This window comes from Choloepus didactylus, chromosome 6 (genome assembly GCF_015220235.1).
Source record: "Choloepus didactylus isolate mChoDid1 chromosome 6, mChoDid1.pri, whole genome shotgun sequence".
Classification (NCBI taxonomy): domain Eukaryota; kingdom Metazoa; phylum Chordata; class Mammalia; order Pilosa; family Megalonychidae; genus Choloepus; species Choloepus didactylus.
Genome location: NC_051312.1, coordinates 149,236,344 through 149,255,282, shown reverse-complemented (window position 1 = coordinate 149,255,282; position 18,939 = coordinate 149,236,344). Strand labels below are relative to the sequence as shown.

The window sequence follows — 18,939 nt, the reverse complement described above, 5'->3', positions numbered from 1 at the left end:
TTATATTTTGGGTTGTTGAGTCTTAGAGATTTGTAGGAACTCTTTATATATTAAAGAAATTAATCCTTTGCAGTAGGTTCCAAATATTTTTTTTCTCAATTTATTTGCCTTTTCACTTTGTTTATGGTGTTTTTTGTTACGTAAGCGTTTAATATTTTTATATACTAAGATGTATCGTCTTTTCTGGTTTCAGGGCTTTTAAAAATTACACTTAGAAAGGACTTCCCCACTGTGAGATAATAAAAAAGCTTTCCCATGATTTTATTTTATGGTTTTGTTTTTACATCTTTGATCCATCAGGAATTTTTTTTAATGGAAGGAGTGAGGAATGAATTAAATTAATTCCAGTCTCTTCAGAGTCTTTGGCAAGGATAGGAGACTTATGAGATAGAACTCAATGATCCTTTGCATTTTATGATTTGCTATGGATTTGTCTTGAGTGGAAATTATTAAACAATGTTGTAAGGTATCCCTGCATAAAATGTTCAGGAGGTTTTCCACATCAGCTGCTACAGAGAACAGTTTGTGTCTTAAATCTCTTTCCAGACTTGCCAACAAATCTAGTTGTAGCAGGAGTACCTTTAGTGATCACAGTCAGATGATTAAAACCCTACAGATTAAAATGAACACATTATATAAATTGTCATTTTGTAAAAAGAAAAAAGGTGTTGTATAAGCAAAGTCAGCCAGAGGGTTCATTTTCCTTGTTTTCAGATATGGAAATTCAGGAGTATCCCAGTGGATTCCTTTTTAATTTATTTAATGGAAAGTCAGGGCTCAGCAGTTTGTTGTTTCCCAGTAAAAGGCAGAGGCAGATAAGCCTGAACATACCGTATGGCAATGGTTGGCATCAACATGGCTGTTTTCTAAAGCATCAGTCATGCTGTTGATAGTGTCAAAGATGCTATAGTTTTCACTCATTTCTGAGTAATTCCTCTGCGGTTTAAATTATGTGTAAAATTTAGCCTGCTTTAACTTGCTGTTAATTGTCAGCATCTTTTAACTTGTGATGCTTCTTTTGTTCTTTAAAGGGACATTGATAAGCATGCCTTTTACGTTCCACTCTGGTTACCTGAGCAAAGGTGTACGTGGCAGCTCTTTCTGGGGAAGGAAAGATGGGTGTACCGTTAGAAGGCATGAAGTTGAGCAAGGCCCTAGGCCGCGCTTGTCTTCTCTATTGACTGCTCCTTCTCAGCTCTGAGATCCATAACTGAGCCTCATTGTGTTTGGCCTGGGAGACCTTTACGTTGAGTGTTATCCTTTCTAGTTTTCTGTTTACTTTTTTAAGTCTGAGATAGTGAAAGGACACAAATAAGAAAGAGAAGTCCTGCTTTTGAAAATCTCAATTTCAGTTAACTAACTGGAAACTTTGAGAAAAGAGTCAGTAAATGGATAATACACAATTAGTGAAAAATCACCTTTATTTGGCTTCTCCTTTTGTATCTAGGCCACTGAGCCTGAGGCACTGGGAGTGATCCCTGGTGTCACAGGTGCAGCCGTCAGACGCAATGAGTGTGCTGTGTGTGATTTCCTGTCTTACCCGGACTGTAATTATACTAGCGCGTAGTAGACGGTGGCCCAGCGTGGTCTGAAATCTCAGGAGTATCAGCCACACACTTGAGTGTACGTCAGTAGACCTGAACAACTTGAACATTGGTGTTTTTTATTTCATGCCTTGAGGTTTACATTTTTTGAACACAAGATGGAGGCTGAAAGTGAGAGTAGCACTTCAGGGGATGACAGTGTCTTTGGGTTCGATTCTGAAGAGATGATCCAGGTGTCTGACAGTAAAGAGGGAAAAAAGGAAGAGAAATTCAGGTAATTATGAAATTTGCCACTCTGGCTCTCATTCTTTACTCCCACCCCTTTCCCAGGCTCTCCTCTGTCTTTCATTCTCTTTTTTACAATAAGACTTTTTTTTTTTAGGGAGGAAGGTTTGGAGCTTGAAAGGGATAGGTTTCAAATTGTATATTGTATGATAGCAGTCTAAATTCCAGAACTTGCCCAGAGCTTGTAAAATGCATTTAGAACAATGGGAAGAAAAGGAGTTAGACAGGTTTTGTAGTAGCATTTCAGGAATTTCAAGTAGGGACTCATAAAGAACTACTACTTCTTCCTGTATCTGATTGAAATTTATGTCTCCTAAAATATTTTCCTTCCCTTTGTTTTTGGCCTATGTTCTTGATAGCTGCTATTGTTGCCTTATTCATCTGTATGAAAAATTTTGATCAGCTACAAATTGGTCATTTCATGACTTTGTTGCTTACTACTTGTCTCTGAGTTTATATCTCTCAGTATACCTTCTTTCCTGCTTTTTGAATCTCTAGTCATAATTTCATAATTGAGGTTTTCAGAGGATGCCTCCTAAGAAGCTCTCAGAGTTCAGTGGCATTAGTGAAGAAAGAAGTATTACCCAGCTGTGGGAACAGTTCCAGTTGTTTATTAATTCAGTTGTATATTACCCATTTTAGGAGGCTTTGTTCTGGCTTTTCTTCTTCATACAGGAAAAGTAAATTAATTCTTTTTGGAGGCATTAAAAAGTTTCTTGATGAAGTTTTCCCTACATATTATTGCTGCCACTTCCATAGGCAGTTTTGCCTCTGAGTACTTGGGTAGGTGAGCATACCATTATTTTTGTCAGATCTTTTCTCTCTGTTTAATGTTCTAAAATGAGAGCCTCTCCCTTTCCCTTGTTAAAGGATTTCCTTATCCACAGATTTTTTTTTTAAGTCTAAGTTAAATGACAGAAGGAGTTTTACTATTAGGAACTCTTGATAACCTACATTCAATTTGTTTATCAGTGATTAAAATGAATAGGAAGTATGTTTTAAATTTCAAAAGAATAATTTAATGTGCAAAGTATGAAAATGAATTACTTCATTATTACATGATTTTTTTTTGTTTTAACTTTCTCCTCCCCATAACTTTATTTAGCCTTTCTATTTTAGCAAGCTACTTTTCCACCAAAGTATGCTGATATTGCACATTTTCCTTAGTTTTGAATATGGTCAGTGCCTCACTAACAATTAGTAAAACAAAGTATTTGTTTTGCTTTGTTTGTGTTAAAAATGTTTGATCTGGTATTAAAATTGTGTAAGTTATTTTAGGGGTATTTGTCAAAGGAGGAAACAACTTGGGCTATTTGTTTTTCAGTTACTATGGTCCTAGAATGTGACTCGTTACATAGTAGGAGTCTCTCTGAGATTTTCTTTTGACATTTAACCTTTGGAGCAAATCTGTGTAAGACTGAGCTTTCCTTTTCCTCATTCTGAGAAACTGAACTAGTGTATGTGTTATTGTAGGAAACCATGATACCATAGGGCATTTGTCCTCTGTTTACAATTATGTTTCTATCTGAACATCACCATGTCTGTCTCAAACCAGAAAGGTCTTTGAGATTTGATCTTTATTTACAGATGCAACAAAGAGATCAGGGCAAGGCCAGCTTTTTGTGGAGTGTTTCTCACTTATTCAGCAGGAAGGCATGAGGAAACGTGGCAGCAACGTGGCTTTCAAAACATGCGCTCCAGCCAGAGTGCCTACCAGAAAAAATGTGTGTGTGGATAGTGACGGCAAGGAGTGGGAGAGGAGTAGTTGCAGCTGCAGCCTTGAGAGCGCCAAATAGTAGACTCAGTGTTGTATTTGGGACTTGTTTTTGAAAAGCAGATTTAATAATTAAAGACAAATTGTACTATGAAGTCTTTAAAATGTTTTTCTTTAAAATGTGTGCTAATACATAAAACCACTGTTGGTATTAGTTACATTCTAGGCAGTTTCCTCTCACACACATGTATAAATGGGATGAGGACAAAAGATTGTGGTCCTTCTTTTTTGCCTGAATAGCTTCTAAACTACACTTTAAAATCCCCCATAAGAGAATAAATAACATTATGTCACTTTCAGCCACATGGCTAAGAGAGTCAAGTAATAACATATATAGAATGTAGGTTTCTGGTGCATCCAGCCACCATCTGCTTTAGAAGGAAGTAATCTCAGAGGGACATTGATAATATCTTTAGTAGCTTTTGGAATAGCCTTTATTTTTGGACATGGTTGGAGGAAAGGATACTTTTTCTTACATTCTAGCACTGTGGGAAGTTGCCCAATCTCCTTCATAGCAGTAGTTCAAGCTTGTCAACCACTGACTCATAACTTTCTGATTTCTCATTTGTAGAGCGAGGTTAATAATCTGTTTTGTTATCTATTTATCATTATGGTAAACTAGTTTTTAGATTAGACTATTAGAGGTCCTTAGCGTCCTTACTTGACCTTAGAGGTCATTAGAAGAACCCATCTACAAGTAAAAAGGAGGGTGTATGAGACAGAAAAGGAAAACCAGAAATGTTTTAATTCTTTCAAGGAAGAAAAACTATTTGAAAGTTACTGTATGCTATGTACTGGGCCAAATATATTTTATGCAGTATATCAATTAACTCCCAATAAATCTTATAAAGTAGGTATTATTTTCCTGTTTTTCCAGATGAGATTATGGCTCAGAGAGCCATGTAGGCCACAGTATCGGTATATAGTAGAACAAAAATTTGAACCCAGTCTTAACTGACTTTGAAAGTGAAAGATTTTATGAAAGAGTTTTGATATACCTGCTGTTAAATTGCTTTCTTAGCTAAGTAGCAACTTTTACAAGAACTTCTGATGGTTCCTCAGTTCTGAATTCCTTCAGTGCGTAGTTTCTGGGTTCCAGTGATGCAGCAACAACGTGCAAGTGAACTAATGCACACAATAATGTGACCTTTTATGTTGTGAATTCTAGGACACCCAGGAATCGTAACTAATTCGCTAGCATAAAAGCTTCTAGTTCTTTGGCATTTGAAGATAAAAAAGATTGTTCTGTATTTTTGTTTTGTCTTCTCATGTATTGACAGATATTCAGCCTGGCAAGCATGCTGTATAGTTTCAAACAGTCACAGAGACAATATAGTGTATAATTGAACTACATTTTTAGAACTTGTATATCTTTAAAATCAGGGTCTATAGATGCCCAAATCACCCAGGCATATTTTTGCTTGTATCTCTATTATAAGGAAAAGCGAGAAGACAAACTCTTGACACCTGTGAAACTGGATGATTTGCTGAACGTGATTTAATTTTTTTTGAAATGTCTTCATTGGTTTATAGCATTATAAAACTAATAATATTTCATGTACTTGATTGGCTGGTTGGATGCTTTTTGCATTCTCTGCCTTATTTGAAATGATATCATGAGTTAGAAAATACTTCAACAATCCAGATAGGTAACGGTGGTATTATGTTTCTTCTAGATACCCCCCCTGCTGAACTAGGATGGCTTACCATAATGGCTAAATCCCCGCTGGAAGCCCGTAAAGCTGCTATTTCACAATTCTCTGCTTTTAATACTATGGCTGTCCTTTTGCGTTTTGCAGAAATTCTTGATTTTGGGATTCCCTATAATTGGTTTATATGATCCTGAAAGGTTACATTAACAGTTAGACAATTAGCCATTGGCATATATGGCAATAACCCACCCGATTCCATTTTATACTGTGTGATTTATCTTAGTTGGGCATTGCAACCTTAATCTATTATGTATGATGCCAAGAAAAGATGTGTATTTTGCAAAAAAAGAGATGATGTTTATATTACTATGTAATCTGAAGATATGATCTGGGGTATGGCTTAGTGCTTAAAATATTCTTTAAGCATTAAATATAACTTTCACCCAGTGCATTCTTTCTTATCAGTGTTACAGAGACAGTGAATTTAATTATAATCATCAGAATCTGATGTGAACATCCCTTAAGCTCAGAAGTTTGTGCAGTATTGGAGTCTAGAAATGGAGTGTCTTTACAGTCTGTCATTATCTGTCTTAAATATGAGAACATGCTAGTACAAGGCTTTCTTGGTATTTCAGTAATTAAACTTTTTAGGATGGAGTCCAAGGTAGACTCCCTTATATCTGTCTGTATGACCTTTTTTGATGTTCAGGAATGGCCCTAGAGCACAGAAAACACTATATAAAACTGAATAAAAGTTTGTGGTTATTAAGTTGTCCATTTAAAGTTAAAAATTAAAAAAACTAATTTCCTTAACCTTTCCATGCAACTTAAACAATAAGTTCCTTAAACAGTCAATTATGCTTTTAAACTTAGTAAATTAAAATCCCAGAAATATTTTAAGCAATATTTATAAATGTAATTTAGTTGATTTTTTTAAGCACATCAAATGCCTAGCCAAGGCAAGATTAAAATTAGAACAAGCAAAACCTTTCCTGGCATTTAATTTTGGAAGTTCTGCTATGCTTTTACTTTGTGGTAATAGTTAGCTTCCCTTTCCATGCGCTCATATTCAGATATGGATTTTCTCTGTTCGTTTTTGAAAATAGAATCATTTCTTCCACCCAGGTATGCTATTTTTTCCTACCATGACTCTTGCTTTCTCCTCTGCCTGCCTTCCTTATAAGATGTTTAAAATTCTTTTACTTCCCCTCTCTCCCCATCCTTTTTTCTGTAGATGAGACTTTGGAACTCTTTTATTTATCCTCATTCTAACCTACACTATCTCTAGTTTTTTCCTCAGATAGTTTAATATTTTTTTGTCATTCATTTCGATTTCATTGTATTTATCATTTTTCAGTGCTTTCTATTATTTCCTCTCCTCTTTATCATATCCCATTTTAGAGTGTCTGTTCTTATTTATTTGTTCTTTGGTTGATATTTTCTTGAGTATTTTGCTCAGATAAATTCCATGGGTAATGTATTCTGATTTCTTACATATGCTCAAATCCCCTTCTGTTTTTCTGTCTTTTCTTTTGTAGGTAAGTTGTTCTTTATGACTGCTTTTAAGATTTCTTTTTATCCTTAGTTATGTGTATTTTATCATCAGTTCTTCAGTTTGGAGCTCAGTGACTTTTTTTTTAAAATTCAGTTTTATTGAGATATATTCACATACCATACAGTCATCCATGGTGTACAATCAACTGTTCACAGTACGATCATATAGTTATGCATTCATCACCCCAATCTATTTTTGAACATTTTCCTTATACCAGAAAGAATCAGAATAAGAATAAAAAATAATGAAAATAAAAATAAAAAAGAACACCCAAATCATCCCCCCCATCTCACCCTGTTTTTCACTTAGTTTTTGTCCCTATTTTTCTACTCATCCGTCCATACACTGGATAAAGAAGGGAGTGCGATCCACAAGGTTTTCACAATCACACTACAATAATAATCTACTTTATTATATAATCGTCTTCAAGAGTCAAGGCTAGTGGGTTGGAGTTTGGTAGTTTCCAAACTCCAAAACTTTAAAACCTACTAAGTGTTATGTATATAGTGCATAAGGGTGTCCACCAGAGTGACCTCTTGACTCCATTTGACATCTTTCAGCTACTGAAGCTTTATTTTGTTTCATTTTGCATCCCTCTTTTGGTCAAGAAGATGTTCTCAATCCCATGATGCCGGGTCCAGATTCATCCCTGGGAGTCATATCCTGCATTGCCAGGGAGAGGAGCTCAGTGACTTTTAATCTATAGATTCATGTCTACATTATGAGGGAAGAAATTTTGTTGTTGTTTTCTATTTGTTCAATTTTTGCCTGTCTTCTATCTGTAACAGTTTTCTCCTTGTGGAATCTATGAGTTTCACATTTATTCTCCTTAAATCTATTCTTTCTTTCACGGTGCATTTCTCTTTATATTTTTATTTTGTGATTTGAAATGTTTCTTGCGTTTGTTCTTTAGGTGACGAATTCAGGAGTTAATATTCCATCTTCTTTAATTTTCCAAATTTTATTTCAGCAGAGAAATCATTTTTAAGTTTATTCTTCAAATATATTTATAAATTAATATATATATATATATATATATATACACTCACTTATATAATATGTATCATGTATTTGTATAATAAATTCAAGTTATTGTGTTTCTTCTTTAGCTTTACAGTTTTATTCATTTGGTATACATATTATACTTTTTCTGACTTCTTGGATATTGTCCTTGCCTTGGCCTTCTCCATGCCATCCTTCTCCAAGCTCCCTCCCCTCCCACCCCTATAGATGCTTTTCTTTTCTTTGTTTTTGTGTTAGAGTTATTGAAGCTCAGGATTGGCTCTTTTTTTTGATGCATTTTTATTGAGATATACTCACACACTATATAATCCATCCAAAGTATATTGTATTGGATCACAGTTTTATCATATAGTTGTGCTTTCATCACCACATCAATTTTAGAACATTTCCATTACTCTAAAATAAAGAAAAAAATGAAATGAACACCCAAACCATCCCACACCCCTTATCCCCCCTATTATTAATATGTATTTTTGTAATTATTTTATTACTCCTCTTCCCATACACTGGGTAAAGGAAGTGTCAATTACCAGGTTCTCACTGTCACATGGTTACACAATAAAAACTATATAATTATACACTTCTCGTCAAGAATCAAGTCTACTGAAATACTATTCAGCAGATTCAGGTATTTCCTTCTAGCTATTCTAATACACTAGAAACTAAAAAGGAATATGTATAAAATGCGTAAGAATAACCTCCAGATTGACCTCTTGACTCTATTTGATAAATCTGAGCCACTGAAACTTTACTTTGTTTCATTTCTCTTCCCCCTTTTGATCCAGAAGGCTTTCTCAATTCCACAATGCCAGGGCCAGGCTCATTCCCAGGAGTCCTGTCCCTCGTTGCCAGGGTGACTTACACCCCTGGGAGTCATGTCCCACATGGGGGAAGGGTGGTGAGTTTACCTGCAGAGTTGGCTGAAAGAGGCGACATCTGAACAACGAAAGAGGTTGTCTGGAGGTGACTCTTAGGTATCATTATAAGTAGGCTTAGCTTCTCTGCAGGAATAAGTTTCATAACGGCAAGCCCCAAGATCGAGGACTTGGCCTATTGGGAGTCCCCAATGCTTGCGAGAATATCAGGAATTCCCCAGATGAGGAAGTTTAATATTTCCACATATTTCCCCAGTCCCTCAAGGGGACTTTGCATAACTTTATTTTCTGCTCAAAATACTCTGGGGTGCATTGTCAGGATTGGTTCTTGGAGTGCACTAAATGTCAGCAGTTGTGTAGATGATGAAGGCAAAGTCATTTCTATCCCTTAGGCTGGTGGTATAGAAAGAAGACTAGTTTTCTCTTACATAGCTGGAGAGAACTCTCTGTTGCTGTTCTCCTTCTATTAGCCCAGCCTCCGGAGCAGGAAGGACTCAGTCTACCTCTTTAGTGCCTATTTTGGGGACTCAGGAAATTCAAAAGCTTATGAGGGCCATCTTTGTCAGTCCCCCTCCCCTAATTCCCCTTTTCCAAGACCAGAGATCTTTACAGGCCGGAGCTCCCTGGAATCAGATTTCTGGTTGTTGCCCTTGACTCTCAGTCCTCATCTACAGGTGTTCACTCAAACCCAGAGAGTGAAAACCCTAAGTCAGGTCTCTTTCGTAAGTTTCCTGGGTGTCTTATTTGAATCCTGGAGTCTTAGACCACCCATTGGTTCAGTAGTGGTTTAGTGAGGAGAGTTAAAGCGTGGAGGTGGGTACGGATAGCATTCAGATGATGTGTTTTCAGAATCTCCTCCTTCCCCTGCACAAGCTGGAGCTTGAATTTGAACTGAGTGTCATTTCAAAGCATTTTTTCTTAACTACTAAGCTAAATATCTGCCTTTCTTTGCCCCCTCCCCCTACTGTTTACTTTAAGTGATCTCATGATGTATATAGCTTTTGCTTTGCTTCTCTTAGGTGTGTTTGTCCACATTAGGAGCCCTAGTCCTTCCAGTTGATTGTTAAATTTCTTTACAGAGTTTTTCCAGTTCTTGTTAGTACCTCAGGGACAAACGTCTCTTGATGTGGAGAAGGCACGGGGTGTAGCCTACTTGAATGTGCTCTGTTTTTCTCTTGGTTTACCAGTCCGTATGATTGCACGTGCTTTTCTTTGTCAGTGTCTCTGGCCTGTTGATGGCACCTAAACCATTCGGTTGAGGGTTTATTTCGTTTTGTTTAGCTTACTGACTTTTCAGAGACTTGGAGAGAGGTCTGTTTGTTAACATATACTTAGTCTTGAATTGGAAGTCCTCTGGTGAGTTTTTTCCCATGGCTTGTGAGGAAACTTCTCTGAACAGAGCATTCTTTGAGGTGGAATCTTGGTGTCTGCTACCCAGTCCGGTGGGTCTCGAGAGATGTGAATGGACTGCTTCAGTGTTGTCTTCAGGTGGAAAGCTGTGGTCTTTTACCATATCTGGAGTGACTGAGATGTGTTAATGCACTTCAATTTGCTTATCTGCAGAATGGGGCTAATAATGGTGTGTCAAACAGTATGAGTTAGACTTATAATGAAAGAAAAGGTGTCATGTTCAGGAGCAACAGAAAAGGATGAAATACTCAGAAGTAAACTGAATAAGACACTCAAACACCTATATGAAGAAAGCTTAAAACATTACTAAGAACATAGAAGATTGGAACAGATCTTCATAGATGGGAATATTCAGCATCACTGAGATGTTATTTTACAGTAATAATATAAAGTTAATGTGATAATAAGAAGAACTTTTTTTTTTTTAAGTTAAATGTATCTTGAAATAAATTGTTCATGGTAGATAATTTAGCCAAGAAAATTTTGGGGAGGGAAAGAAGACCAGGAATGGTGGACAGAGGACCAGCACAACCAGATATAATACTGTAAAACCTTGTGTTGCTAGTACGTTATTCATGGAGTGGAGTGGAAAGTTCAAAAATATACCCAAATATACATGGAAATTTAGATATTGTAAAAATGTCTTCTCAAAAACCAGTGGAGACAATATGTACTATTCAATAAATAGCTTTTGGGGAAGCTGGAAAATATTTTTGGGGAAATTTCTGGAAAAAAATTTTGGAGCCTTTTCTCGCATTCAAATGATCAAAGTTGTATTAATCATTAAATTTATTGAATGAAACTATAAAATTTAGAAAGAAAACATAGGGGAATTAAAAAAATAAGTTTGAATCAGGGAAGGCATTTTGATATATGTCTTAAAACCCAGAAGTCATAAAAGAAAGGATTGAGAAATTTGATTACATAAAATGCAAAACATCTGCATGACAAAAAAAATGAAATATGTATGGGCAAGAGACAACCTGGGCATAATACTGGCTACTCATGTTATTGATGGACTTGTCTCTTTAGTATACAGTAGGTAAGAAAAAGGCCAATACCAAATAGAAAAGTGTTGAAGAGACTCTTCTGTCCCAGCTCAGTGGATTTGGGGGGCTTTATCAAAAATCAGTTGACCGTACATCTGGGTATCTATTTCTGAATTCTTGATTCAATTCCATTGATTAATATATCCATCTTTGTGCCAGTACTATGCTGTTTTGACTACTATGGCTTTAGAGTAGGGTTCAAAGTCAGGAAATGTTTAAGTCCTCCCACTTTGTTCTTTTTTAGAATGTTTTTGGAAATTTGAGGCCCCTTTCTCTTACAAATAAGTTTGACAGCTAGCTTTTCCAAGTCTGGAATGTATGTTGTTGGAATTTTGATAGGGATTGCATTGATTCTGTAGATGAGTTTGGGTAGAATTGACATCTTAATGACATTTAGCCTTCCTATCCATGAACATGGAATATTTTTCTGTCTTTTAAGGTCCCCTTCTATTTCTTTTAGTAGAGTTACGTAGTTTTCTTTGTACAGGTCTTTTACATCTTTGGTTAAGTTTATTCCTAGGTACTTGATTTTTTTTAGTAGCTATCGAAAATGGTATCTTTTTCTTGAGTGTCTCTTCTGTTTGTTCATTTCTGGCATACAGAAACATTACAGGATTGACTTATGTGCATTAATCTTGTATCCCGCTACTTTGCTAAATTTGTTTATTAGCTCTAGTAGCTGTATCGTTGATTTCTCAGGGTTTTCCAGATATAAGATCATATCATCTGCAGACAATGACAAGTTTTACTTCTCCCTTTCCAATTTGGATGCCTTTTATTTCTTTGTCTTGCTGGATTGCCCTGGCTAGCACTTCCAGCACAATGTTGAATAACAGTGGTGATAGCAGGCATCCTTGTCTTGTTCCTGATCTTAGAGGGAAGGCTTTCAGTCTCTCACCATTGAGTACTATGCTGGCTGTGGGTTTTTCATATATGCTCTTTATCATATTGAGGAAGTTTCCTTCAATTCCTACCTTTTGAAGTGTTTTTATCAAAAAGGGATGTTGGATTTTGTAGAATGCTTTTTCAGCATCTATTGAGATGATCATTTGATTTTTCTCTTTTGATTTGTTAATGTGTTGTAATACATTGATTTTCTTATGTTGAACCATCCTTGCATGCCTGGAATGAACCCCACTTGGTCCTGGTGTATGATTTTTTTAATGTGTCTTTGGATTTGATTTGCAAGTATTTTGTTGAGAATTTTTGCATCTATATTCGTTAGGGAGATTGGCCTGTAGTTTTCCTTTTTTGTAGCATCTTTGCCTGGTTTTGGTATTAGATTGATGTTAGCGTCACAAAATGTGTTAGGTAGTGTTCCATTTACTTCGATGTTTTGAAAGAGTTTAAGTAAGATTGGTGTCAATTCTTTTTGGAAAGTTTGGTAGAATTCCCCTGTGAAGCCATCTGGCCCTGGGCATTTATTTGTGGGAAGCTTTTTGTTGACTGATTGGATGGATCTTTTTGTTTGTGATTGGTTGGTTGAGGTCTTCTGTATCTTCTCTGGTCAGTCTAGGTTGTTCATATGTTTCCAGGAAATTGTCCATTTCCTCTACATTATCCAGTTTGTTGGCATACAGTTGTTCATAGTATCCTCTTATAATTTTTTAAATTTCTTTGGGATCCACAGTAATGTCACCTTTCTCATTCATTATTTTGTTTATATGGGCCTTCTCGCTTTCTGATTTTGTCAGTCTAGCTAGGGGCTTGTCAATCTTGTTCATCTTCTCAAAGTACCAACTTTTGGTGTTATTTATTCTCTCTGTTATTTTTTTGTTCTCTATGTCATTTATTTCTGCTTTAATCCTTGTTGTTTCTTTTCTTCTACTTGGTTTAGGATTGGTTCGCTGTTCATTTTCTAGCCTTTTCAGTTGATCTATTAGTTCAGTTGAGCCATTGTTCTTTCTTCCTTTTTAATATATGCATTTAGTGCTATAAATTTCCCTGTCAGTACCACTTTTACTGCATCCCATAGGTTTTGGTATGTTGTGTTTTCATTTTCATTTGTCTCTATGTATTTATCAATTTCTCTTGCTATTTCTACTTTAACCCACTGATTGTTTAGGAGCATGTTGTTTAACTTCCAGGTATTTGTGAATTTTTAAAGTCTCTGATGGTTATTGACTTCTAGTTGAATTCCATTGTGGTCACAGAATGTGCTTGGAATAATTTCAATTTTTTTTTAAATTCATTGAGGCTTGATTCATGTCCCAGCATATGAGCTATTCTGGAGAAAGTTCCGTGAGCACTAGACAAGAATGTGTATCCTGGTGATTTGGGATGTAATGTTCTATATATGTCTGTTAAATCCAATTCATTTATCAGGTTGTTTAGGGTTTCGGTTTCCTTATTGGTCTTCTGTCTGGTTGATCTATCTATAGGAGAGAGTGATGTGTTGAAGTCTCCCACAATTATTGCGGAAACATCCATTGCTTGCTTTAGTTTTGCCAGTGTTTCTCTCATGTATTTTGTGGCACCTTGATTGGGTGCATAAACATTTATGATTGTTATTTCTTCTTGTTGAATTGCCCCTTTTATTAGTATGTACTGGCCTTCTTTGTCTCTGCTAACCTCCTTGCATTTAAAGTCTATTTGATCTGAGATTAATATTCCTACTCCTGCTTTCTTTTGGCTGTAGCTTGCATGAAATATTTTTTCCATCTTTTCACTTTCAATTTCTTTGTGTCCCTGTGTCTAAGATGAGTCTCTTGTATGCAATGTATTGATGGTTCATATTTTTTGATCCATTCTGCCAATCTGTATCTTTTAATTGGGGAGTTTAATCCATTTACATTCAACGTTATTACTGTGAAGGCATTTCTTCAATCAGCCATCCTATACTTTGTTTTATGTTTGTCAGGTATATTTTTTCCCTCTCTCTCTTATTGTCCTTTAATGAACCAATATTGAATGTCTTTAGTACTGAACCTTTCTCCATCTCTCACTCTCCTTTATTTGTTTCTCTGTCTGTAGGGCTCCCTTTAGTATCTAAAGTGGGGCAGGTCTTTTATTAGCAAAATCTGTCAGGATTTGTATGTCTGTGAAAAATTTAAGCTCTCCCTCAAATTTGAAGGAGAGCTTTGGTGGATAAAATATTCTCAGCTGGAAATTTTCCTCTCTCAGAATTTTACATATGTCACGCCACTGCCTTCTTGCCTCCATGGTGGCCACTGAGTAGTCACTACTTAGTCTTATGCTTTTTCCTTTGTATGTGGTGAATTGCTTTTCTCTTGCTGCTTTCAGAACTTGCTCCTTCTCAGTATTTGACAGTCTGATCAGAATAGGTCTTGGAGTGGGTTTATTTGGATTTATTGTATCTGGAGTTTGCTGGACATTAATGCTTTGTGTATTTATATTGTGTAGAAGGTTTGGGAATTTTTCCCCAACAATTTCTTTGAATACTCTTTCTAGACCTTTACCCTTCTCGTCCCCTTCTGGGACACCAATGTATCTTATATTTGGACGTTTTATATCATCTATCATATCCCTGAGATCCATTTTGATTTTTTCGATTTTTTCCCCATTCTTTCTTTTGTTCTTTCATTTTCCGTTCTGTGGTTCTCAAGGTAGCTGAGTTGTTGTTCAGCTTCCTCTAGTCTTGTACTAGGAGTATCCAGAATCTTTTTAATTTGGTCAGCAATTTCTTTTATTTCCATAAGATCATCTATTTTTTAATTTACTCCTGCAGTTTCTTCTTTATGCTCTTCTAGGGTCTTCTTCATGTCATTTATATCCTGTGCCATGCTGTTGTTCTTTGTCTTTAGTTCTTTGGTTAATTGCACCAAGTACTGTGTCTCCTCTGATCTTTTGATTTGGGTGTTTGGGTTTGGGTTATCCATACCATCTGGTTTTTTCATATGCTTTAAAATTTTCTGTTGTTTTTGGCCTCTTGGCATTTGCTTTACTTGATAGGGTTCTTTTAAGATACGTAGGATTATTCAAAGCCTAATGTCTAATTTGTCGGATCTACAGCTTTGTAGAGTACACTTTCTCTAACTGACCGGCAGATGGCATCAGCGAGTCACCTATTCCCTTCAAGTCAATTCTCCCCAACTTTGTCTTTGTGGTGTGTGGGGTTCTGATTCTTGTGGGGTCCAATCGGTGCACCATGTTTGTGTGTGTTGTTGGTGGTGTCCGCCTTGAATGTGGGGTGTGTATCTGAGCAGTTAGGGAGGCAGGGCAGCTTTAATAATCAAACCTCCCAGGTGTTCCTGGAGATTTAAGGCTGTTGCAAGAGTCTAAACCTTCATTTCAGTTTCACCACAGATTGTCTCTGCAGCTGACCCACAAGTATTGGCGTATGGTCCCTGGAATTTCTGAATGGGTCCCTCTTCCAAGCTTTGCCCTCCCAGGGCCTCTGCTGAGGGAAGGTTGTGCTACATCACAAGTGAACACCATCCCTCAAGGGAAGTTCTGGGCCGCCAGGCTGTGTAGGTGCGTTCCCAGCCTGCTGTAAGGTTGGCTGAGTGGGGCACATTAATTTCCCCTTTTTTGCAGAGCTCTGCCTTCCCAGCTCCGGGACAGTTAGCTGTGGGTGCACGAAAGGCTAATTTCCACGCCCAATATTGTGGCATTTGTGCATGATGCTGGAAACACTTCCCGTCGCACTGGGTTTTTTGGCGCGGCTCTGGGCTGTGTCTCTGGTGCTGGGCAGGAGCGTTCCCAGCCCGCCGGGAAGATGGCTGCAAGGGGCATGGTTGTTTTCCCCTTTTGGCTCACCTCTGCCTGCCTCTCTCCGAGACAGTTAGCAGCCGGTGTGCGAAAGGCTATATTCCATGCCAGATATTGAGGCGTTCACACAGCGTGTTCCTGCTGCGCTTCACTGTGCAGTTCTTGCAGCCATATCTGCAGCCGCTATTGGATTTTTTAAAGAACTAGTCCACCTCCAAATGCCAACCCACGGTTTCCCCACACTGCAACGTGGCTGCCAGATATTCAGCCGGCTTACTCATTTCAGGATGCAGACTCCCGGTTTCACCAAATGCACGGTCTCTGTGGATTTAGCAGACCTTGTCCAGCTGGTGCATCGCTGGAAGTGGTGTTCTGGGTCACTTTCTGGCTTTTATCTAGTATTTTTCATGGAGGTGTTTTTTTTACCCTGTCTCTCCTAGCTGCCATCTTAGGTTCTCCCTAAGATGGGATCTTAATTTTATTTTTCCTCTATCTTGAAACACAGAGTTATTTCATAAAACTAGGTATTAGATCTATTTCATAATCCTGGATATTTTCTCATCATTACTCATTAATTCATCAGTTATTTCCAAGCATGATAAAAAATACTAAAATAAAAAATAATAATGATATTTTTTTTTTCAATGAAGAGTAAGGGAATCATCAGCAGCAAGAGTTGGCAAACTTTTTCTTCAAAAGTCAGATAGTAACTGTTGTAAGCTTGTAGATCATATGTTTCTGACACTATGCATTGCAGCTACTGTAGGCACAGCTGTGTTCCAATAAAACATTTCTTGAAAAAAGTTATGTTTGTCCGATATAATTTTTCCCTCTCTGTTTTAATGTCTTTTAATGTACCCATACTGAATCTCTTTAATACTGAACCTTTCTCCCTATCGCTCCTTTCTTTGTTTTTCTGTTGGTAGGGCTCCCTTTAGTATCTCAAGTAGGGCAGGTCTCTTGTTAGCAAATTCTCTCAGCATTTTGTTTGTGAAAAATTTAAGCTCTTCCCCAAATTTGATGGAGAGCTTTGTTGGATAGAGAATTCTTGGTTCACAATTTTTCTTTCTCAGTATTTTAAATATGTTATGCCACTGCCTCTCACCTCCATGGTGGCTGCTTAGTAGTCACTACTTAGTTTTATGTTGTTTCCTTTGTATGTGGTGAATTGCTTTTGTCTTGCTGCTTTCAGAACTTGCCCCTTCTTTTCCATATTTGACAGTGTGACCAGAATATGTCTCGGAGTGGGTTTGTTTCGATTTTTTTTTTTTTGGAGTTCGCTGGGCATTTATGATTTGTGTTTTTATGGTGTTTAGAAGATTTGGGAAGTTTTCCCCAATAATTTCTTCGAATACTCTTCCTAGAGCTTTACCCTTCTCTTCCCCTTTTGGAACACCAATGAGTCTTATATTTGGATGTTTTATTTCATCTGTCATATCCCTGAGACCCATTTCGATTTTTTCAATTTTTCCCCCATTCTTTCTTTTGTTCTTTTCATTTTCCATTCTTTTGTCTTCCAGGTCACTAATTTGCTGTTCAGCTTCCTCTAGTTTTGTACTTTGAGTATCCAGAATCTTTTAAATTTTGTCAACAGTTTCTTTTATTTCCAGAAGATTGTCTATTTTTTTTATTTACTCTTGCAGTTTCTTCTTTATGCTCTTCTAGGGTCTTCTTTATGTCCTTTATATCCTCTGCCATGCTCTTCTTCATGTCCTTTATATCCTGTGCCGTGCTCTCATTGTTTGTCTTTAGTTCTTTGATTAATTCCTCCAAGTACTGTGTCTCCTCTGATCTTTTGATTTGGTGGTTTGGGTTTGGGTTACCCATACCGTCTGGTTTTTTTGGATGCTTTGAGATTTTCTGTTGTTTTTGGCCTCTTGGTATTTGCTTAACTTGATAGATTTCTTTTAGGATTTACAGACCGATTCAAACCCTTGTCTCTAATTTGTCAAATCTACAGCTTCATGGAGTACACTTTCTCTACCTAACCAGCAGGTGGCATCCAGGAGCCACCTATTCCCCTCAAGCCAGTTCTCCTCTACTTTGTCTTTGCGGTGAGTGGGGGTGTGAGTCTTGTGGGGTCCAGTTGGTGCACCAAGCTTGTGTGTGTAGTTGGTGTTGCCAGTCCTGCATATGGGGTGTGTGTCTGAGCGGTTAGGGAGGGAGGGCAGCTTTAATAATCAAATATCCCATGTGTTCCTGGAGATTTAAAGCAGTTGCGATATTCTAATCCCTCAGTTCAGTCCTGCCACCGTTTTTCTCTGCCGCTGACCCACAATTCCTTGGTATTGTCGTATGGTCCCTGGGACTTGCGTGTGGGTCCCTCTTCCAAGCTGTGCACTCCTAGGTCTTCTGGTGAGGGACGACTGTGCTATGTCACAGGTGAGCGCCGTTCCCCAAGGGAAGTTCTGGGCTGCAGGTGTGTGTAGGGGCGTTCGCAGTCTGCTGAAAGGATGGCTGACTGGGGCGTTTCAATTTCCCCCTTTTCACACAGCTCCACCTTCCTAGCTCGGGGACAGTTAGCTGAGGGTGGGGGAAAGGCTACTGTCCATGCCCAATATTGTGGTGTATGTGTGTGTTGTTGGAAACACTTCCTATCACGCTGGTTTGTTTGGGGAGCTCTGGGCTATAGTGCTGGCGCTGGGCAGGAGCGTTCACAGCCCACTGGGAAGATGGCTGTAGGGGGACGCCCCCCTTTTCTTGGGAAATTGTGGTGGTTAGCGAATTTTTTCAGCCGCTGGACTTATTGCCTTATGTCTCAGACTCTCTTAGCTCTGTTCTTGTCTGGGCCCAAATTGCAAGTCTTTGAGGCTTTCTGTAATGGGCTTCTTAGAGTAATTATTTTAGAAAAAGAGAAAAAGATAAAAAAAAAAAAAACAAGGAAAGAAAAAGAGCCCTCCTTGGGGATCTAATAAGCTATTGAAATGCTAAGAGACAAGGAGATTAGGGCCATTAAGGAACAATCAAGGAAGCAAGAAGGCTGTTCTCTGGCTCTTCAGACAAGGAAAGTCACTTACTGGATTTGCATATGAGCCTGAGTCTATTTGAGCCCTGCCCTTCTCCATTCTGTGTTCACCAGAACTCCAAAACGTCTCTGTTTA

At 37.6% G+C, this 18,939-nt stretch overlaps 1 protein-coding gene across 3 annotated transcripts in view; it reads left to right on the top strand.

Moving 5' to 3' along the window:
- ARHGAP32 (Rho GTPase activating protein 32) overlaps nt 1-18,939 on the top strand; it is a 403,775-nt gene that overhangs the window by 111,002 nt on the left and 273,834 nt on the right. The window contains exon 1 of one of the 3 annotated variants that reach the window (XM_037841944.1): nt 1,703-1,818. The exons of the other annotated variants lie outside the window; for them this stretch is intronic. Coding sequence (XP_037697872.1) covers nt 1,703-1,818 — 116 coding nt within the window. Of the gene's footprint in view, nt 1-1,702; nt 1,819-18,939 lie in introns of those variants that run through there. 3 annotated transcript variants of the gene reach the window in all.